This window comes from Larus michahellis, chromosome 16 (genome assembly GCF_964199755.1).
Source record: "Larus michahellis chromosome 16, bLarMic1.1, whole genome shotgun sequence".
Lineage (NCBI taxonomy): Eukaryota > Metazoa > Chordata > Aves > Charadriiformes > Laridae > Larus > Larus michahellis.
In genome coordinates, this window is record NC_133911.1 from 8,018,213 (window position 1) to 8,041,847 (window position 23,635).

The 23,635-nt window shown below is 43.0% G+C and overlaps 1 protein-coding gene across 4 annotated transcripts in view; it reads left to right on the top strand.

The window, feature by feature from the left end:
• SKI (SKI proto-oncogene) overlaps window positions 1–13,710 on the top strand; it is a 119,182-nt gene extending 105,472 nt beyond the window's left edge. For all 4 annotated transcript variants that reach the window (XM_074560280.1, XM_074560279.1, XM_074560281.1 and 1 more), the window contains 4 exons: window positions 1,016–1,290; window positions 2,254–2,555; window positions 5,084–5,314; window positions 8,743–13,710. In XM_074560280.1, coding sequence (XP_074416381.1) covers window positions 1,016–1,290; window positions 2,254–2,555; window positions 5,084–5,314; window positions 8,743–8,931 — 997 coding nt within the window. In that variant the 3' untranslated portion in view covers window positions 8,932–13,710. The remainder of the gene's footprint in view (window positions 1–1,015; window positions 1,291–2,253; window positions 2,556–5,083; window positions 5,315–8,742) is intronic.
• The last annotated feature ends 9,925 nt before the right edge of the window (window positions 13,711–23,635 follow it).

Genomic DNA, 23,635 nt, shown 5'->3' on the forward strand with positions numbered 1-23,635 from the left:
AACTGGTACAAGAGTGAGTCACCACCCACAATAGGTGGGACTGCTGGTGTCACGGCACGGGAAGCGTCAGGGCAGTTACACATTCCGTCGCCAGACTTGAACTGTTCAGTCTGAAAAATCTTTGTGCCAGATTTCTGCCTAAGGGTAATGGTTTCTTTGGAAAGTTTGACTAAAGCGGCCAGGTGTTTTTAGGGAGCGTTATGGAGAACATATTTTGCTGTCCTTATGAACAAGTTTCTCAGAAACCGTGAGGATTGATTTTAAAAAAAAGAAGGAAAGAAAAAAAAAGAAAGCCTACCAGCGTGTCCTTGCTTTTAAACTTTTCAGTTAGTTGGGAGGGAAGGGCTAAACTGGTGTCAGAGGATGCCCTTGGTATCGCTGTGAGAAATTTGGCCAATCTAAGTCTTGGGGAAAAAACCCACCTTCGACAGGTTCAGGAGAAACAGACAGTCTTGGTGATGTTTATTGAAAAATTCTGTGTATTTGACATTGCAATGTTACTGTCCTTTAACAGAGGTTTGTTGGGGTTTTATCTGTGCTTTTACCTACATGCACTCAGATGTGTGCTGTGTCAAAAAACTACATGCTTTTTCAACTTCCGTAGCCTTTCTTAAGGAAGTGCCATTTCCGTGTTTAGAAAACATTTGTGGATAGACAGAAGTAAAACTGTGCAGTTGGGTACAACAATAACGCATGAAGATCAGGATGAAACATCATTATAATTTTTAGACTTTGGGAGATCTCATCTCTTTGGTGCTCTTAGAATATGTGGCACTTTGAATCTGATCCCTTCTGATCTGGCTGGAGATCAGGTGTATACACCACCTCCATGTTTACATGAGTACAAAACGCTACACAGATACATAGGCAGATTCTCAGCTGGTGTAAATCAGTGGAACTTCACTGTCATTCCAGTAATTATCTTGCAGTTTCAGTGTAACATGTGCATTGGGAAGCATTTTAAAGCCGAGAATATGACTATTTTCTCCTTCTTTTTTGCCTCCCCCTCTAACAGTTTTTACTCGTACAAAAGCTTTGAGAATGCCGTGGCCCCCAATGTGGCACTTGCACCTCCAGCCCAACAGAAAATTGTCAGCACCCCCCCCTGTGCCACAGTGGTATCGCGGAGCAGCGAGTCGCTGAGCAGCACAGTCCAGCCACGGAAAAGAAAACTCGCTGCGGAGAACCCAGTTATCCCAGAGGCAGCAGCCACTGTTGCGGCCACCGTTACTGCCACTGAAGAGGATAAGGAATCAGAAGCAGAAATTGAAGTAGAAACCAGGGAAGAATGTAAGTGATCGTTATATCTGCCTTTATTTTGTTTTATTTGTGCTGGGTTTTCCTCAGTAATTCACATGAGTGAGCTGTTCAACTCCTGGTGTGATTAAATATAATTCTGGAAGCCTAATACCTCATCAGGATGTAAAAATACGGCCTTAAATAATAACGAAAACCAAGAATGGAACGTAAGCTGGGGGGGTGTTTTCCTGGGAGAGGAACGTGCGTTGACAGAAAGAAGCAGCTGAGCCAGAGGTGTCCACTAACCTGGAGTCTTTTATTAAAGCAGGTAAATGTTGTGCAGGGGACAGATTGTATGTGCTGTTCACATGAAAAGTGATGGTTTGCTCTCTGATCACGAGCCATCTATAAAAGCCTTTGTGGGATATACACAAACAGCCCGTAAAAATTCCAGAGCGCACACACGTGCAAGTGTGGAATTTTGTGTCAAGGAATGTGGTCACAGTCTCAGTACGGCATCCGTGGCGCTGAATACAGAAAGACCCAGAGCCGGTATGTTCCTGAGCAGCATTCCCGAACGGGGCCTCACAGCGAAGGGTGAAGAGACTGGTGTCACCTCATTAACGTCACTTAGATAATTCTGCTGCTGCCCTCAGTGGGTTCAGTCTTCACTCAGTACATGCAGTTTGTGCAGAAAGAAGAAATTTTACCCCCTGAAAACAGCAGGATCACGTAGGTTTCCCTGAAGAAATCTGTTTCTTGGCACCCACGGTGAAAACACTGTTTGTGACATAAATTCCAAAGTCACGATTCAAGCAAATTGTAAGTCGGTCCCTCAGGTCAGTCAGGTTTGCGTTTTCATCACATTTCAAGTATCAAGGCATAAAGCGAGTATTTTCTTTCTTCCATTTTGCTCATTCAATATTGAGTATCTCCTCTGTACAAAAGGGCCTCAGCATGTTTATATTCGTTTTAGACAATTTTTAATTAATTTTCAATGTTTCTATTTTTCAGTCACCTCCTCCTTATCCTCGCTCTCCTCCCCATCCTTCACTTCATCCAGCTCCGCAAAGGACATGAGCTCGCCTGGGATGCAAGCCCCAGCCCCAGTCAGCAGTTCATACGAGGTTGCACCACATTCCGACTCTCACAGCAGCGGGTTGGAAGCCGAGCTGGAGCACCTAAGGCAGGCCCTGGACAGTGGCCTGGATACAAAAGAAGCCAAAGAAAAATTCCTCCATGAAGTTGTTAAAATGAGAGTGAAGCAGGAAGAGAAGCTGAACGCTGCCTTGCAAGCCAAACGCAGCCTACATCAGGTAATGCTGCAAAACAGCTTTCTCTTCCCGCTGTCTCCAGATACTCTTCCAGGTAGAAGCCATTAGGTAGTCTCATGTGAAAAAGAATTGCCTCATTTTTCCCAAATAGCAACAGCCTTTACTGGGGTACTGCTTGTAAATTCAGCTGGGAAACCAAAGCATACAGGAACCATTCCTACATTTTTACGCTTGCCACCTGGTTTTGCCTTGGGGTGTAAATCCATGGTTACCAAAATCAACATCTTGTCATTACTGAAAAAATCTCCTAGTCCAGCACAGTTTATTTTGTTTTCATTTCACTGAACTAAAAACATTTCTGTCCTTATGGAGGCTTTATCTGTAGTTTTAAAAGATCTGTGACGCTCCTGCCATTGCCCAGCTGAGGGAGGGTATTCCTGGGACACAGAGACAGTTGCTGAAGCTCTGATGAAGAGCTGAGCTGCTGCTCCTCGTTAAGCATCCCATTAGCCATCTTCATTCAGTGAAACAGCTCCTTATTTGTGGAAATCCTTCATACATCGGTCACGTCAAAGAAAGAGCAGTCAGACAGAAAAGGCAGCAGATAAGTACTGGCCATTCCCAAATCCCAGGGGCTGAGCTCAATGGTGGGTGAACCTTTGTTTTATTGAGCCAGGGCAGAAGTAGTACGTAGAAATGGAAGGCAGAGCCAGTGCAGATTGGCGTGTCCTCTCCCAGTGTTGCGCGTGGAGCTGTAACCCGGCTAGAAATGTACGCCCTGCGGTGCAGCTGGGGTGCCGGCTGTGGAACAAGGGCCTTGTTTCATCTGGGACGGGAGGTGGGAGAGCAGCACCTGCACTCTTGGGCAGCAGCAGGCGCGGGGCTGGTTAGCTGGCACGAGGCAGGTGGTTTCTTTGGGGAATGAAACAAAGGACAGCGCTCACGCACGTGATCTGTGTGCGATATGACTGCTGTGTTAAAAAAGCACCAAAAACCCCCAGTAGTAGATCCACTAGCAGGCAGGAGGGGGTGAGAGGGAGATTGTATTGAGTGCGTAGATGTGATCGCAGTGAGAATTGTAACAGAAGTTTGACAACTCACACTTCTGCAAGAGCTGCGTACAGCAAGCCAGGTTCTGGGCCACTCGCCCCTCGGGCAAAGCTGCAGGTCGAGGTCCTGGAGAAGGGAGGCCGAGAGCTGTCTGTTCAGCTGAACGCTTCGTTGTCACCTTGAGCAAATCCCTTCATTCCCTCGTGTTTTATTTTATGTATTTAAAAGTAAATATTTATAAGTAATATATATTTAAAGCTAATTTTTAAATATCCAGACTAAATACATAGGGTGTACTTAAAGCAGGAATTAAATGAAGTAGTTGACAAAGCAGGATTGAGTGTCAGAGCGAGAGGGAATACGGTACCTGGCCATCGTTTCCCATTCGGGCAGCTGGGGGTTTCCAGTTCCCCGCACGGACGGGACTCGTGTCCCCGCTTCCAGGGGCTGCGCTAACAATGGCCTGGCTGGGAAGTGAGATTGTCAGAAGAGTGCATTTCCCATGACCCGACGGCAGCGTTACTTAACAGAAACACGTTGCTGCGAGGGTTCGCCTCTGACAGAGAGGAAATGCTGCTGCTGGGGGAAAAAAATGGAACTTTAGTTTCTAATTTAACCACTTAGGAGACAGAGCTTTAGTGAGCCGCAGTTCTGCGCTTACGATGAACGTGTCTTTTAACAACAGCTTTTAAAAAACTTGAGTTTCTTCCTTTGTAGCTTTAGGTTCCTTATCATTATCACTTCAATTAATGGCTCTCTCTTGGGTTTGAGATTTCAAGTAACAGCTCCCATTAAGAACCTGGACAGTGAGAGGGGCGATTTCCAGAGCAAGGCATGGTTTTGATTTAGCCTCAGGTTTTAGCCTGGAGTTTGCCAGATGTTGTGACGGAGCGGTGCCTTGGCTGGTTGCCAGGAGACTTAGGGCCACACACCAGTTACCTCGAGCGAAACAGAACCGCCTCCAGTTAGAAGACGCACAATTTGGTTTTCTCTCATAGTTGCCTTAAGTGGATTTTGGGGGGGCTTGATAAAATGGAACTGCTTACTGAGCTCTTCAGCAAGTAGCGAACTTTCTTGTTCAGCTTTGCTCTACACAGAGGGCATTCACAAATCGCATTTATCACAGCGCTGTGTATCGTCAGTGCGTTCAATCAAAGTGCAGGCGTTACAGTTGGTCTGTTTGAAACTCGGAGCTGGTGTAGAGCACATTGCTGGGAGCTCTCTCCAACTGCGGTTCATCTTTATTCACTCACAGATGGTCACAGCTATTTTGCTTGACAAAGCAAAATGTGGTGTATAGCTTTGTATTATCCAAGAATTCAGGGTATCTTGAGTGTAGGATCGCACGTGGACTTGAAGGAGAAGAGCTTGTACAAAGTTCAGAATGAGGTTTCAACATGAGCCTTCTCGGCCATACCCAGCAGCAGGTGGGAATTTGGATCGCTCCTTTGCAGTTCTGCTGCTTTGCACTGACTCAGTCTCTGCTCCTCGTTTCTCACAAGTTTGCTTTTGTGTCCTAGGAGCTGGAGTTCCTCAGAGTGGCTAAGAAAGAGAAACTGAGAGAAGCAACGGAGGCGAAGCGCAACTTACGGAAAGAGATTGAACGTCTGAGAGCTGAGAATGAGAAGAAAATGAAGGAAGCCAATGAGTCTCGGATACGACTGAAGAGGGAACTGGAACAAGCCAGGCAGATCCGGGTGTGCGACAAGGGCTGTGAGGCGGGCAGGCTCCGGGCCAAGTACTCAGCCCAGGTAAGGCCTGAACGCGGAAAACTGGGCTAACAAGTGAGCTTAGTGTCTGCAGTTCTCAGGGTTAGTTCAGGTGTCTGTCTGTCCGCTAATGCCAGTGGCCTTGTTTTGTCTAACGCGATACAAGTCCAGCTCTGTTCTGGACGTCGTCCCTGCCCCATCACGTCTGTTTACAGCCCTAGTCCCTACCGTGTGGTGTTAACTGACGCCACACTCTGACCTCTTCTGTCAGTCCCACAACTCCGCCTAGGACCTTGCACATTTGTCATTGAAATCACCATTTACAGAGAAATAAGACAAATGCTAGCCATCATTTCAGCTCCACTAATGCTCTGTTGGCACTGTCAGTGCATAGGGATCCATTTCAATACCGGAATATTAGGCAGAGCCATTTTCTCTAATAGTGGTGCTGTTCCTTGAAATTGGCCTAGACCTACAGGAACTATTTAAAACAGGAGAAAAAACCAAGGCCCGTCAGTAAGCAAACTGCAGGGCTGGCAAGGCGTGATGTTTACAGTTGTAAAGCAGAAGAAGAGCACACTGTCAGGTCTAAGAAAAGACTTCCAGTTTCATCTCAATGGAAGTTCTAGGAATGCAGGAACGTGTTGTTACAAGCAACATCTATGCTTTAAGCTTTAGAACTAAAAAATCTCTCCCCGCCCTCTCCGCATCAGATTCTTTTGTAATAAAAGATTTTGAAGTTTATTTAAACCATCCAAAGCCAAGCGATCCAAGAGCTCAGGCTGCACATCCTTAAGTCGTGGTGTCGTGTTGGTGTCGCAGGGCACGTGGAACGCAAGGCCGTCCACTCCTCCAGGCCCCCTCAAATGACCCGGCATTAACACGCCGAGCCCCAAGCAGCATGGCAGCTCCTGGCGTTCCGTGAGAAACAGCCCTGGAGAGGAATCCATTGCCTGCCCTGCCTTCCCCTTCCTCCAATAAAACAATCCCAGTTGCACAGTAATGCAGTTCCTATCGCAGGGCACGGCCCCACGCCCGATTTAACCCCCTCGCCCCCCCCGCGCTAGAGAGAGGGGCTCTATAGAGCCAGCCCCTCTCCTGCAGGCTCCTTCCCTTCCGCTGCCCGCCTGCCCGGGGGCTTGCCCTGCCCCGCTCCCACCTAAACGCCCCCTGCCCACCACCGGCCCCAGCACCGAGCCTGCCCCAGAAATGTGGAAGTAAAAGGCAAGGGTCGGCAGGCGTTGGCAGCAGAAGGGCCCTGAAAAATGAGGCACGCTTGCCTAAATTTAAACTCCTGCAGCAGAGCTGTATCACTTACATGCAAATGCCACAAAGGTGTCACACAGCCGCAAGATTGACTTGCAGGTTGTGACACACCTGCAGTAATGGTACCGGCAACACTTCTACACCGTGTTTACTACAGCAGCTTTCCTGCCGCGCGTGTTGTTAAACACACACGCAAACGTGTTGTTAGGCCTGAAGCGTGAGCTGCAGATATTTGGTGTGGTTACTTTAAGGGGGGAGGGGAAGGAAAACAAAAAGCAACAGCAATCAGAAATTCTTCTAAGGCCAGGCTCAATAACGGGAAGGGGAGTGGTGCGCTTGTACCAGTATGAGCCATGTCTGCCCGGGAGCCCCGCAGCAGGAAATGATGTGGGCTTCCTCCGAGCATCACAGGATGTCTCGCTGATAAGAGGTGTCCAGACTAAACAGAAGCAGAGCGAGCGCTGCTGCGCTGGGCGGTGCCGGCAGTTGACTTCCACTTGAGGGGAAAAAAGGCAAGGCAAGAGCAAGTGCAGCTAAAAGTAAACCCCTGCGGACCCATCCGGACCAACCGGCGCGTTGCAACGCTGCAGGTGTGTCCGCCCCGGTCTGTGAGACACGTGACAGTTTTTGACAATGTAGATTTTCAGTCTCCTAATAAATTCCCTCCTTGGAGTCTGGAACTGCTTTATTTAGCAACTACCTCACAGATTTCTGCGTGGCACTCCAGGTATTTTTCTATCAAGTAACTTCAAAGCCTGAATTTTACAAGACATCAATATAACTTAAGTTCTTAAGTCGTGTAAGAAATTTTAAAATTACGCTTTATCCATCCTTGTCTCTTTAATTTGGAGTGCACACACAGAGTCGGTCACTTTGGTTGTATTCGTTACTTCTTATTTTTGAGGAAACTACAATTCTCTAGACAGGCTGAGTCCGAGCAAGCATCAGGCAAGCAAGAGAGGAAATAACAACTTCAGGGTTGACTGTCTTAGTGTAAGCTTAAAGTACTCGATGCTTAATTGAGTATCCGTGTGGTTTTAGGCCTGCCTTTCTTCTCACCTTGAGCCTGAGAGCTAAACATGGATGGGGTGATGGGGTAGCCTTCATTTGAGCCCAGAACATATGAGTTTGCCTTCCCTTTGTTAAATAACAGGCTTTGATAACCGCTTGTCTGTTTGTGGCCTGAAATGGTATCTTTCAAGCCAGTGCAGTTTTTCTAATGTTTACACCCCTGAATACCGGGGCTTTTCTCTGCCTTTGGTATCAGTAAGTGAAAACTAGGATGATTGACTGACTGCTGAGGCCTTCGGGGAGGCTGAGGCCATCTGTGTCTCTTGCTGTAAGTTGGAAAAAGACTGTTAGAGCTCAGCATGTGAGCTTCTCTACAGCTATTTGGAGCATTTATTTCTTTAAGTCCATTTCTGTGCAAAGTTATGACGCTTTAGGACCTGCGCAGTCCCCTTGCTTCCCTCCGCAGGCCAGCCGCTTACCTACGAGGTGAAATGGCGCTAATTCCCACTGTTGCTCGGAGAGTTTCTGCTCGCTCAGAGGGCTCCCTGTGGCCCAGTTCTCGCATCCATGTTCACAATCCCCTTGCCATCTGCACTGTGCCCGCCTTGCCTCCCCACGCTTCTGCACATTTGAAAGTGCAGGATATAAAGGTTCTTGTGTACGGGAGGGTACTGCACTGGCTCTTGTTGGACATGACTCTATCGCGGAGACACGGGCTATTCCAAAGGTGACTGGGGCTGTTGCTGGTCTCTCCTCTTAAGAGCCATTGTAAAAGATCTGAGAGTAAATTACCCGCGCAAACTTAGCGTGTGGTTCAGTTTGCTGAAGTGCTGTCTGTGTAAAGAAAGAAGAGTAATGGCTTAAGAAGTACAGTCACCAGAGCTCCGTTACACTAAGGCACTCCTGACTACTCTGTTTTTCAGCCTCCTTTCTGCAACTTAAGCCACCAGAAATATTTGAGAAAGTCAAAGCTAAACAGTTCATGCAATGCACTTGCATAATTGTACAGCAGCGTGCGCAAAAATAATAGGGAAAAGGGAATTCCTTCCTCACCTCAACCTTTATAGTCTCAAGTCTGAAGTACATGCTGTTTTATTCCTCCTCTCACTTTGTCTGTCTTACAGGCTACAAACACACAATGGAACTGAAACATTAAAATAGTTCATGATGTTTCTTCCTCTGCTTTTCTCTAGATTGAGGATCTGCAGGTTAAGCTTCAGCACGCGGAGGCTGACAGGGAGCAGCTCCGAGCTGACCTGATGCATGAAAGAGAGGCTCGGGAACACTTGGAAAAAGTAGTCAAGGAACTTCAGGAACAACTGTGGCCTAAATCCAGCAGCCAGCCCAGCAGCGAGAGCACAGCGAGCAGCCTCGAGAACTGAGCAGCCACCGCAGCGTCTGACACACCTTCAGAACGAGAGTGTGCACAGTAAGGGAGGAGGGGTGGGGACGCGTGTAAGTGCATGTGTGAGTAGTTGTGTCTTGGCACACAGATCTCTGAATATGGATTCTTATTAGTCGGAAGGCAAATGTTACTCTTTATAACAGAAGCACTGAATTACGCCTCTTTTTTTTCCAATCCATATAGCACAACATCTTACTGTGCCTATAAAACACAAAGTGTTTATAAACAAAATACTTTTAAGTCCACAGCAAATTTTCTACCGGCAAACTCCAAGCAAGCAGCATCGTCCAACTAAAATCAGCGTAAAAGGCGAGCATGGCAGTGTTTTTGTGTTGCCCTTCTGCCTGTTGGAACATTTTGGAATTCAAAAATAAACAAACTTTTCTTATAAGCTATTTAAAAGAATTCATTACACAGACTTGGTATTAAAAAATTAACAAGATTTTTATAATGAACCTTTAAAAGCAAAACAAAAAAAAATCTTCGATGCACAATTTTTAATGACTTGTTACAGGCTTTGGGATTCTTAACGTAGAAGCCCTCTGGTGATGATGCCATTTCATTAGCAGTTTTCCAGCCATCTAGGAAGCCATCGCAGTTTTAATCCCGTCACGTGGTTGTATGAGAATTTCAGAGTGCTTTTCAAAGTTGATTTTTTCCTTAGAAAGAATTCTCTTCATTTCCCGGCCTGAACACAAGACGAAAGGAAGACGCGGGACTGTAAAGGGGTGGGTGGGAGCGGGGATGGGAAGAGAAGACGTTACAGAGCAGCCTTACAGACTTCGGCCTGTGCAGACAGACCACGCCAGCTCTTCCGAAGACGTCTTCATTAATCGCTGTGTTCAAAAGACTCACTTCATCCAAGAGCACTTCAGCTTTAGGAAAAGAAAGAAGGAAATAAAGGAAGGAAATTCATGATCTGTTAAGTCAGTTGAGAAATAAAGCAGAAGACATACGCGTTTTGAAGTCATTCTGAAATCTTTACTTCAGCTTTGTGTTTTCTGGAAAACTCATCTTTGTTGCACCATCTTCCCATAAATTCAGTATTTACCTGCTTTTATTATGAACTGTCAGTCAGGATTTCTGTGCCCAAGGAGAGTGCAACATCACATTGTCGGATACTACAGAAAAGAAAACCAACATTTTTGCTGCTGTGAATAAGCCTACATCTTTTTTAAAAAAAAACTTTTTTGTTTTTAAAAAAAGAAATTACTTTAATTTTGGGATCCAAGCCGCAGCCCCGGAATAAAAATGCAGCATGCCATCACTTTGTCTTGTTGTTGGTGTTGTTGTTGTTGTTGTTGTTGTTTTGTTTTGTTTTTTTTTTAAAAACTGCACTTTGTCAGAATCTTACTCTGCATTTTATTCCATATTTCTAAAGTTTACAAGTTGAGCATTCTAGATTCTACCCTGCCTAGCAGATGGGAAAATCGTCAACCTGGTTTTCCACCGTGTGACACCTTGCATCAGCATTTGCGTTTATGCAAAATGAGGATTCCGCAGGTATAGAATGCCACCGACTCTGGATTTGCCAGACCAGTGCGCTGCTGGTTGAGTCTGACACCGGTTTGGCGTGGCTTTGTATCCCCCGGAGCTGGGAAGCAGCAGAGATGCTCCCGCAAGTGCTCGACAAATAAAGTTGGTGCTTTACTGAACAAGAGAAAAGTGATTTTCACCCGTAAACACTCACCTCTGACACACTCAAGCTTATCAGCATGAAGTGAAAATTTGATCTGGGGCTGCAGACGTGCCTTCCAGCTCATTTTTCCTCTCAGCATCTTATATAGGCAATGCTGACACTTTTTTTACCTTAAAGAATAAAAAGAAAAAAAAAAAAGAAAACCCTATGCATCATCATACACAGAAGTTATTCTAAACGAAGAAACGTATTTCCAGTAATCTTTATTTGCTTTTGGACATTAATGCAAACTACATAAGCTTAAAAATTATTTCCCAGTAGACAGAAAGCGGCTTCCAATCCTAAAATTACAGTATTTACTTACAGTACATTAGAGAGATTATTTTTTTTTTTAAACAAGAGCTGTTTGCTTGAAACCATTATAATAACCATTATAATAACTGTGAGCATTAACAAAGAAGTTCATATATACGTTTTAGGTACAAAAAGAAGAAATATGAAAGGAGTAGAATTACTGGGACAATGTCAAACTGTTGGGAGCAAGAACCAGTTGTACCAAGTCAATCAGAGGAAAGTGGCCGTTTCTGCAGGGCTGTGCCCCTGTGTGTTTGGGATGCTGGAGACCGAGTCTAGAGGCAGATCTCCTCTTCTAAAGTGCAATGCAAAAGGAATTTTGATTATGCTTAAGCAGGTTTTTTTAATGTGTTTTTTTTTCTTCTTTGTATGTTTTTTTCTGCAATTATTAAATCATATGCATGGAATTAAAATCTCTGCCATACGTATATTCATTAATGGGCATTATTACTGTCTTATGTAAAGGGTTTATTTTGTTATGCAGTATGCATAAAAATGTTCTCAGCCTTATGATTTCCAGATCTGTATTATTCACTTATTTCTTCAAGGGAAACTAAATAATTTTAGCTTCAGTTGATCATTGTGCATTTCAAGCGTCTCATGTGCTGTGCTGCCACGTCAAGAAATTACACATAGAACAACCCTATTCCCACCCCCACTGCCAGCTTCTTTGAAGCCTTACTTTTGAAATTTTGTTTGTTTGGGTTTTTTTCTCTGCTCTTTGATTGTGCCCATCCCCTTATGACTCAGCAAAAACCGGCACCATGCGGAGCTCTGGTTTTTCACAGGAAAAGTGTCCCACTTACCTGTGGCACACGACCTGGTTTTTCTTTCCTGTGTGCCCTGGGAAGCACTCGCGTTCGCTGGCACAGTGGCTTCTGTGCGTATGATGCTTTTATCCTCCAAAATTCATGAAATCTGCATTTTTTTTCAAAGGAAAAAAATAGAACAGAAAATAGTCTTATCGATAGTAGATAGTCTTGTCAAACACCCAGCATCACCTCTGCTTCATGCGTAAATGGGGTAACATTTGCAAGAAAGAAGCCTCCAAAATGGAATCACAACTATTGTTACAGCGCCGTGGTTTCTTTTGCTGTGCGCTACGGTCATTCTATAAAGCGTAATATACGGCAAATGAACTTCACAATGGTCGAGGTTAAGACTCAATAGTATTTGATCACGGGAGTGAAAACATCCCAATAAAAATGGTTCTGTCAATTAAGGTTTTAAATCAGGACGAATAAAGAAGGTGCAAGAAGACTGGGAAAAAGGTTCTACACCAGCCGTTAATCAATGGGAGAGGTTTAAAGGATAGGAGTCTATCTTAAATAATTTTGTCTTTCCTAAATACACTTTAACAATAAAATATGAAATATTTCTGCAGAGTATATAATTTGTTTCTAATTCAGCATTCCTGTGCATGTAATTAATTTTAAAATTGCCAGAAGACAGACACAGAGACACTAAGTTTAGAAAAGGGCTGTCAAAACTGTGGGAATCTTCAGAGAAAAAAAATGTTAGTGAAGGTGCTCGAGGTGTGGGAGTTCTGTGTGTAATTTCTGTGTCTGCAACACCTGAAACAATCCGTAGTGGCCCCGTCAGGCGGAATTGCTTTTGTTTCGACTTACTGTGGAGTCCCTGCTGCATTCCAGTCGCACTCCGGCCCGTGAGTGTAGGAATTACAGAGTCACATCTTCTCATTTCATCTGCTCTTTAGTTTCCTTTAAGAAGTTAAAAGGGAGAAGAGGTGTTTCACATACAGGCTGTTGACTCTCCCTGTACTTAAAAATATATTACTTAATACTTGTATATTCAGTTTAATTACTCATTGTTTCTATTACTGAAAGAAGACTTAACGAAGGGAAAAAAAAAACCAACAGCAATAACATTCATATCTATGGAGCAGCTAACTAGTATACATAATATTCTGCTTTTCAAACAGAACTAGCCAATGTAAAAAAAAAAAAAGTTAAAAGTAAATTCAACATGTAAATACTTTTTTTCATTTTACACTGTTGTATTATAAGTGTATATGGTGTTTACTTTTTCAAAACTTTCTTACCTGGTAGTTGTCTTGTTTTATGAGTTGTGTTTTTAACTAAGAAGAACCTTTGCTGTCGTTAGGAAAAACAAAACAAAATCTTTTTGCAAGTTTTAATGTGGGTTAACCTTTCTCCATCATTTGCATTTGAATTGTCCTTATTTTCACTGTAAAGTATTTTATTACCAAAAGGTAGATTTTCTTTCCATTCTGCCCTCTCATCAGTCCATGTGTTTTAGAGAGAAGTTTTTTGTTGGTTTGGTTGTTTCTTTTTTTTTTTTTTAATCAAAAGAATTCACAGAAATGACATTTTTTCAATTGAAGAAAAATAAATCTTTACATTTATAATAGCCAATAGCATTTCAGCACATTTTTGTTATCCTGGTCTCTCCTATGCTGCTGCTAATGACAATATTATGACTTACTCTACTATTCTAGAACTATTTTTATGTAAGTAATGTATGCTTTCTTGTTTATAAATGCCTGATTTAAAAAAAAATAAGAAAAAAGCTTGGCATATTTATCTATTTCGCTGTGTACCTTGATAGTCCTTTTCCACCCCCTTTTCCACATCCCCTCCCCTTGAAGCAGATAATATTGTAAAATAAAGGACTTTATGAGATTATGTATGAAAATAGCTATGCTTATATACCACAGTGACTGAATGTACAGTGTATAGACGCATTACCTAAAATAAAATTGTTTGTCCAGAAAAAAATAAATAGATATGGGATGTTTTTTGAGTTTTGTGTGCTCGCAGCTGTGGCTGAGTTGTTCAGGCCAGGTAAAACGTCGGAGACGTGCAGGTGTCTGAGGAAGCACCAGGCACCTCTGCTGGAGGGGTCGGGGCTGCCAGAAGGACTTTAAGTTAAACACCACAAACTTAGAGAAACTCTGCAACACGCATGCACACACAGAACCCTCCATACTGTCATTTCCTGCCATCTTTTATCTTTTCTGGCATACCAAAACCAAAAAATGCCTTAGCACTTAACGACCTGAGGCTGGAAACAGCACCTTCCTCACGTGGCTTCCCCGAGGCCTCTCCAAGGCTCCACTAAAGCGCCGGGCGGTTTCAGGGCTGCACCTGACAGTGTTGTGGGGAGAAAGGAATTTAATCGGAAACGATGCACAGCCCTTTGTGGGGAAATTCTAACAACAGAGTGAAATTTCTTTTGAATAGTGAGAATTGTAAGCATATAAAAATTTGTACCAAGTCAAAGAAAAAGAAATACAAGAGAGGAAAAATGCAAAAAGCAGAAGATGGAAACATATGTTAAAGTAATTCTCTCATGGTTTTCTGAGAAATGGCTGCAGAATTTCCACAGCTCTGGTACATTTCTTAACATGCCCTTGTAAAACACTGGAAAAGCCAGAGAATGAGCGGACAGCTTAAAAAGAAATAAATCTCTACTCGTATTTCTGACTCATTGCCGCCGTGCTTTCTAAGGGCTTGGTTTATTTCCTGTTTCTGCCACCTGGGCATCAGCAGTGGCAGAGCCGGGCTGAGCCGCTGCCGCTCCGTGGAAGGTGAGATCTGTCAGATGCTCCCGGCCCGGCGCACCGACAGAAAGCTCTCGCTGCATCCCCCAGCTCACCCCAGAGTCACGCCTCGACGGGCTGCTTCTCCCCTCGCCCCTGCCTGACTGGGAACTGCAAACACTCACCAGTACAGCCAAGGAGCGCACAGAAGCTGGCCAGCTTTTTCAGCCTGCGCTTGTATGTTTGGCACATTCAAAGCCTTAAAGAACAGGATGTAACTACATTAGTAACTTCCACCCCCAAATGCCAGCAAAATGGGGATTCCACCCATTTTTGGTACCAAGTGGAACCAGTAAGGTTTTAAGTCTAAACGCGGGGCCATATCGTTCGTTCACTTGTAAAAAGATCTTGTGCCCCCATGTCAATTCATACACGTCCTTTCACTTGTACATCTGGTACTGTGATTTGGTTTCTAAAATTAAAAACAAAAGTTCAAATAAATTTCCTCTATGTAGTTAAAGTATACAGCTGATAAATCTTTTACGTTTTCTGATATACTTAAGTGATACACTTCAAGTAACTTTGTTCCACAGATTTTGTACACAAAGAAGTAGGTCTGAAGAGAGCAGATTGCCAGTCACTTTCAGGCAGACCAGCTGTGTTTCTGTCAGCACATCTCGTTGGCGTTTTCTTTCAAATTTTTCGTATCTTTGGAAATACCCCATTTTGGAGCAAAATGGCTTCAAAGAAAGGAAGTTGTTCTCCTGTCACAAGGGGCAGGAGCCACACTCCCAGCTCCGTAAAGAATTTACCAGCTCATTTTCTTAACTTGAAATAGTAGAATTCCTTTCAATTAGCAACATGGGGAAAAATTTCAACTTCATTTACCATTCTACTGCAAATCAGTAAATCAACCCAAATTCCCATAGATACAGACCCTACTGCCCCCACGCTGATAAAAGAACACTTCAAAATTATTATGCAAGGAGACAAAGACAAGAGACAAATTTTTCCACGCCATGAAAATGGCTTCAAGCTCACTCGACACCCAGTGCTGAAACAGCAAACGGATGGTTTGTCCCAAAGGAGCCCTTCCTGGCGGGAGAATGACGATTCCCCCAGAGAACGCGTGGTAGTTTTGCCGTTACAGACAGAACCGCACCTATCCCAGCCCTGGGTCAGTGCCAGTTGCCAACTCAGGTAAGAAGGACACACCACTTCTGCAGTTTTCAAAAGAACCTGGGAGTAAACCTTGTTTGGTTTAGTTTCCTTCTGAAGTTAGCTGAGGCTAACTTGGAAATAAGGCTTGGCCTGACGTGTGGAATCTCTGATGCCTGAATCCAGCTATCCAGCCCTACTGGACACCTTCTTTATTCTTGGACTATCCCTTTTCAGCTATCCCAAATTTATCTGGCTACTGGGCATTCTAGGAGCTTTCATTTATCTGACCCAGATTACAAGAACAAACACACAAAGCAAAAAACTATATTTCATTTGCCTGTCCTGAACTCAAGTCTTTCAGATGGGAGCTGTGCACTCGAGATGACTGTCACCAATCCCCACGGAGCTATGGGTTAAATTTTGGCAAATCTTGAAAAGACACATAAAATTACTATCAATTTTATTTTTTCTAACTGGCTTATATAGAAAACCAAATATCACACAAAAAAACCCAGAGCTTCTAATCTGCCAGCTACAGCTGTGTATCAAGGACGCCAGTTTAATTTGACATTGTAAATTAGGTGTTCAGAAGTGGTTCACGAGTCTAAGAGACAGCTGGGGACGTACTGAGAAAAGCCGTATTTTCCAAAGGCACTAAGTCAGGTGCCTGTCAGAGAGTTTCTTACTGGGCAGCAAGAAATTGAGATGTCCAAAACACTCATATGGGCACTTTTCTTTTACTCCATTTTCCTCACCTTTTCTGGATTTTTATAGTCTTTCTTTGGCATCATGCCTGTACCGATGCAGCTGCAGTTCACGCAGAGGCCATCGCTACCTCTTAACTTCATCCGTGTAGCACCTGAAACGCCCGTTTGCAGAGACAAACCAGAGCTGTCTAAAATACAGGGCAAATTACAGAGAGTGAAAATGGGAGAATGAAGCAGATTCTTTGACGTTGCTTCAAATTCAACAATTAAACAAGACTTAATGAAGAACTGTTTAGTTCCATAGACATTCTTACTGCCTAACATGTTATACTAGAACACACAGCACTTGTCACCATTTGAGGCACCTGGCTATGTCTAAAGCAGAACTTTGTGAAGAGATGAGCCACCTCTCCTGGTGTTACTTCTCAAAGTGACTGACTTTTCATGCTGTTCCTGGTACGGAAGCAAAATAGAAAACCAGATTTGGATTGATAGGTGTTAAGAGCAGAGGCTGAAAACATTATTATATACTCTGTCACCAAGGAACTCTGAGTGCAACACCACATACTGGTAAGAAAGACCAGGCAAGCTGTCTTGTGGTTATGACTAAAGGGGTAACTGGGTTTTGAAAACTCCAGTTATTCTGCCAGAATAACTTTAATTTACTTAATACAAGAACCAAAACACTAGGAATCAGACACGAACCTACTCAGTCGAACACTTCTGAGTACCTCCAAAACCAAAAATGCATTCACATTATCAGTTGATACTCTGAGTTCAGCTAAAGCTGGCAATGCCCACAGAAACCTGACTCATAGAACTTGGTATGCTTAAGTACCCCTTAAGTTCAACTTAATTTCACAAAGTGGAAACAGTTAAAAAGTCTAATAGAGGCCCCACTCCCCTTTCTGCTCAGTTCTCCGCAAATAATGAGCTACAGTACCCCAAACAACCTTCATTCCGAACAGGAACAACAAAGAACGAGGGGAAAAAAAAATCAATGGCAAAGTGAACTGAACTGAGTGAAGCTCGAACTGTCTGCTGGAGATCAGAAACAAAAATCAGATTTCCTGAGGCCTGAAGTAAAAAGTCTTCATGTCTTATTTAACAGCTTATGTTATTCAGCCACCAGGAAAAATACCCAACCAAAAACCCCACCCAAACCACCCCCCCCACACTCCCACTCCTGGAGCCGCTCACTCTCCACGGGGTGGACACACAGGGAATGCCAGTGCTTGGATGGAGCACAACTCAAAGAAATAGCTACAAAATATCAAAACTACGATTGAACAGCAGCTCAGGGCTGCACCTCAGTCATTTCCATTTCGCTGTAGGCAGCACCCCTTATTTATACCTAACAGATGGAGCAAAGGGAAAACTTAACACATACGTAGCAGAGTGGAGGTTTGATAGGGATTGTCGGCAGAAATTATGAGAGCCCTTGTTACTGCCCATGGTATCCAAACCCTACTTTTTACGTGCTCCCACCTTCATTTGCTGAAAAGATATTAAAGAAATACATCTTGGCACATCTGCAAGGAAGGGATAAAACTTGCAGAAGATGATAGGAACCAGGGAAGCAGTAAAAACCCAGGAGTGTCAGAGTTAATGATGATATGTGAGTAATCCAGTTATAACGGCACTGTCAGTAGGAAGAGAGCACAAATATAATAAAACACAGCTGTATGACGTACACTCCAGTGGAATTTTTATTAGATGGCTTATGCGCACTTTAAGTATACCTGACTGCAATGCAAATTCCCACACACTTTTATTTGGGAGGGAAAAAAGTTTCCACAGATCTCTGCACTGAACTGATTTAGGTGAATTGTCCTGTACAGCATCCGCGAGTTTTCTGGCTCATCTTTTTGAATTTACTTTTGTATTTGTTTTCTGCTGAATTATCTGGAACCTTGAGAATTTCTTGCTTTTAAGTACTTCCCCAGAGCCCATTCTAAGCCAGCTACCATGTGCTCTGGCCCGTCTACCACTTGCCCAAATGACTACTCCCGTATCTCCCAGGTGTATGAACTGTAAGAGAAAAACCCTCAGGACAAGAGGAACCCTACATGGGTCAAAGGCAAATGAGGTTTTACTGCTTCAAAGGAGGACAGATTTGTTCAAAAATCTGCTCATTTCTGTAAACATCATAAAGACTATAAGCTTGAGTGATCATCGTTGCCTTGGGAAGAAAGCTTACAAACAGAAATTTATAAACCCGGTTTACCTACATGATGTTTTGAGTTCATGAAACGAGAGTGGCTACATGTGCTGCCAGTTCCAAGACCTGTATCACCAGATGCTCTTGAGCTGCAGAAACTCCTGTATTGGCTAGTTGTCAAAAAGTGTCATTAAACCCCTACATTTACGTGACCAAGGTATAAAACCAGGTACTACACAATGCATTAACAAAGCCGTTGGCCACACAGCCCACAGATTAAACTGATTCAACCAGTACACAAATGGATGCTTTTTTGTAGCATCCCAAGTGACAATCTCCCTGCTGTCATATATATGGATCTATGTTCTTATTTGTTCATATACCAAGTAGAAAGCACCTACCAAACATCTCCATAGATGTACTGCTGGCCTTTGCAATGTTGATTGCAAGCCCAGTAAGGGCAAGTGTCATTTTACAGATGGTAATACTGTTAAGCACTCCTAAAACTAGCTCCTGGATTTCAACATTGCTTTGCAAAATTAGTAACCAGTTAGACATATAGAAGTCAAATTTATTTTACTTACCTTTCTAACCCGTAAGGTAAGTGAAGTGAGAAGCAGATATACTAATGAAAGAAAACACCAAAACCCCATAGCAATAAGCTAAATTTCCTTGTGTATTAAAAAACCCCAACCAAAACCTCTGTAGGTGTTGCCCCTGCCCCTGAACTCAAGACCTTCAGTAGATCTCGGTACTGAATAACATGTTATGCAGCACAACTGCATTGCCAAAAGATTCAACACATGCGTCATTTTTAAGCAACAGAGTTCTACTAGTACTGCCTCTGAAGTATGCAATTACTGTATCTTTGCTTATGACATCATAGTTGCTTCCTTTACAGTCCTTTGCAGGTAAAAATTGGGATGTGGTGAGTTATGAGATACTTTTGGCTACACCAAAAAAAAAAAAAAAGGATACATTAAGACCACAAGCAGAGACAAGTCTCACAAGTGGAACTGGTGCTGTTAGGTTAAAGGTTCTGTACGCTTTTAACCTCTGAACTCCTTCCGCACACGAGTCCCACTGACATTAGTGGATGCCCAAGAAACAGCAAGCGAGTGGAAGCAAAGCACCTGCCTTGCCCATGAACTGAGCTTACTATAAACAGATTCTTTAAGCTCTGACTCTCACAGTGTGTAAAGCAGGGATCCCATGCTGCTTAATTCAATTTGGCAGATAACATTGGTGAAAGGCATTGATTTCTTCCCTCACTCCCCCCTTCTCTTCCATCAATTTTCCCAGATAAGAAGCCTGTGGCTCAGACCCTGCTGGTGACGGATGCCTTGTAATTGCTTTGAATGGATTATCACCAGACATCTAGCAGGCATTTACAGTGCTACAGCTGTAATCAGAAACAGAGTCTCACCCAGCAGAAGGACTCGGAGGAAGAGACAGCTGTCTCTGTTGCCTCTGCCTGTCTCTCTGTTCTTATATTAGGCCTAACTTTATTTATTTATATTTTTAATACAGTAATATCTAGGGCATGCAAGTGAAGTCAGGGTCCAGATGGGCTAAGTGCCGTTCAAACCCTAAGAACCTATCTCTGCTTCTGACAATGTGAGTACAACTCAGGCTACAAGAGGGCTGTCCTTCCATGCTGCTGAAATCTTGCTTTTGGCTAAATAAGTATCCACCCATTTCAACAGGTAACGTTACCAAAAAATTGGGAAATCAAAAAATACATGTTCTGTTCTGGCAATTATTGGCTGAAAGACATTAGATAAGACACTTCTCTTCTTGCCTTAGCTTACTGCTGCTTTTCTCATTCTGCTAGACAAAGTTGTCAGTAGTTTGTTTACAAAGATCACAGTGCCATTCTAATTTGATATCTGGAATTCAATTTGTATGGCTGGGGGGAGAAATAACATGAATAAATAAATGAGACAGACTGTTACATAGGAACAAAATCAAGCAATTTGATCTACTGTATTTCATATTAATTTTGTACAATTATATGTAGCTGCCCAATACTAAGAGGCAGTAGATCCACGTCCCTGGTGCTTAAACTGAAAATTTAATCAACAACAACAAAGATTTTTGCCCTGCAAAGTTTCATTAGGGATAACATAAGGAATAAGCCTCACAATGCGTATCTAATTGTTCAAAAATTCACAATATCTGCCCAGGATTGTAAATACCCATCCATCCTGCACCACGAATATGCCATTAAAACTTGGCACAAAGATACTTGCATTTGGCTCTCTTTCCAGGGGTTTCTTCAGAGAGGCGAATGCCACAAGGAAGGATCACATGCCTCTCCCTGTCACTACCTCCCTTTCCTTTAGCAGACCTTCTCCCCTGATCAGAGAAACACGCTGGGACAACTCAACAGGGCAAAACAGATCCTGTTCTACATTTCCTGGCACTATCTGGAAGGTCTCATTCACCAGGGTTTCTTCCTCCAACAGGAGTTTTACACTAGGATTCCTACGGTATACAACAGAAACCATGCATTCTCCTCCTCCAAGAAATGGGACTCAAACACTTTAATCCCCTTCATTTTCCTGATATGTAATTTTTTTTAGTGCTTGCACCATGCTATCAGCCCTGGTTTTAATTCAGTCACTCATGCAGCATCATAGTTTGGTCAGTCTATATAGGACATTTACATGGGCAACGGTACCTTGATAGGAAAGGTTTTCATGTTTAGTACGAACAGTACAAGCTTCATGTTTCCAATCTATAATTCTAACCAAAAATCAATTCCACTTTGAAACAAGTTTCATCTGTGTTCTAGCTTGAAGCTCCCTCTGCTATCTTCGAAAACATGAAATCTTCCTTGGAGCAAATGAAGAGTTGCTGTCAGTTTAGTGTTTGGATCATCAGTGAGAATCCTTCCCTGCATACTCCATACCTACTTGTCTAACAAAACACTGAAAGCCTCATTTTAAGTGATGCTAATTTCCCAGAACTCCAGTGAATGATAACTTACAATGTTTCATGCTGGCTTATTACATGTGCAGAAGTTGACTAATATAAAGAGGGAGCTTTTTAAAAAGTCATATGACACAAAAAGTAATACGAAAATCCTTTACAATTTTTGCACCTTGAAAAGAAGAATGAAGGCGGGGGAAGAGAGGACAGTGGATTTGCTACCACATATGTACAAACCAACTCTGTAGGGCTTGTGCAGCTGGGAGATAATGTGCTTTGCAGGTCACTGGCTCTTAAGCGCTGTGTTATCTCTCTGTAACATACACCTTGTTGTGTCTTACTGCTTAATTACAGCTGATATGCAGGCCATAATATTGCTTATCATTAGCCAGAGGATGACAATTACAATTTAAGATTAAACTGTTTTCATTTTTTCGTCAGCCAAGTCTCTGTATGACACTTCCTCAGCCCAAGAAAAGATTTCCACATGCAGAACAAATCCATATACTAATTGGTTATGTGCCCCTCATAATGAAGTATAATTTAGGAAGCATGCGTTGCATGGTGAACAGTACCCAATATTGCACAGAGCCTATATCTGAGCTTGGAGGGTCAGCCAGTCAGCTACACGTGCCTGAAAAATCTCAAGACCACAACAGACAATGAAATGCTGTGATCTTCTACGTGGGACAGGTTCCAGCCTGGTGACTGTCAAGAGCAGTGCCTCAACTTGCAGTAAGCTCAGTCCTTCCCTTTAGCCATCACTTTTCAGCTTGCCTTCCACTCCATCAGCTTCACCCTCTCTTCTTCATTCCTCTCCTCCCTGTTTTCTACAAAGGCTTGCTAGTGTTTTAGATGACATCTGTCATACAGGCAGAGGAGCAGCTGCAGGCATCCATCCTCCCCCTATTATTCTCTTGCATTATGATGCACTGCAGAAATCCAGGGCTTAGTTCAGCAGAACACTGAAGTATGTACTTGATTTGAAAACAGTGTTTCATACATCCCAAAGCCTGTTTGCTTTATCGGGGCTTTTGTTTCAGAAATGGACACAGTTAGAGATCCTAGAGTTGGGAAGTAGTTTCAAAGACTGGACTATTAAAGGATCAGCAAAAAATGAGGAGTCTGCACAAGCTGAACTGTCATTAAGTAGCTACGCCCTTTTCAAGAAACAGAGATGTGTTATTCTGCACAAACAACCCGAAGATTTAAAGATTGCTTACAAATATTCTGCACTAAAATCCACAATGGCCTGAGAGATTTAACTACTGATCACCAACAATACAGCTTAAAGTCTGAATAAGAACTGTGCTTCTGTACCTCTGCTAAGCATTTATGAGATTCCCCCAGACCAAAGCCTTTAACGCCTGAACATAAACGTGATAACATACAGTTCTGATGACTCTTAATGTCAGAGGTCGATGGTTTAAATCTTGTATCCTGTAGTTTGTCAACTCCCATTTATCCTATCCAGCACAGCACAAGGGATAAATCTTCCAAAAATGCGTTCTGATCTTTCACCTACAGTAGATTAAAAATAGCCCAGAGCAAAAGCTTTTAGCATTTTGTCATAGCAATTTTTCTGTCAAATATGATAGATAGCCAGCTACATGGAAAAGAATGAACCAGCTCAGAAATCAGATAATGAAAAAGTCTGAATTACACCTCCAAGAAGCAGGAGTTTTACTCATGGTGGAAATCCCCACTTAGCTCACCCCGCTGAGCCTGTGTTGCAGCACAGAACATGCCATAAGACTCATCCAGTAAGACATTTTTTTCCTCCCTGCGTATTTTTGATTTAAACCTCCTAACACTTTTGGGAGCTAAAGGAAGAGCCTTGAGTTCTGTTTTGGATTTTGCAGTCTTCTAGCATGATCTTGGGCAGAATGCCCACTTCAAGTTTTATTTAAATATAATAATTTAAAGACAGGTGCTAATTTTGGCTATCCAACATAATTATAAGAGCTTCAGCTTTCAGTTTCTGAAAACCAGCTGTTTACAGTGTCTCAAGTTAAAAGCCAGAAACAAAACATCTTCCTCTAATCATCTTGCTGAATTACACTGTTGTTAAGCCTTGCAACTCTTCTAGGTATCTTCTGGTGACCTTGCAGCAATGAGATATATATCACCATTATTGAAGCATGTAACACCTCTTCACTACCAGTAAAAAGAGAATCTTGACAGCAAACTATCCTGATCTAT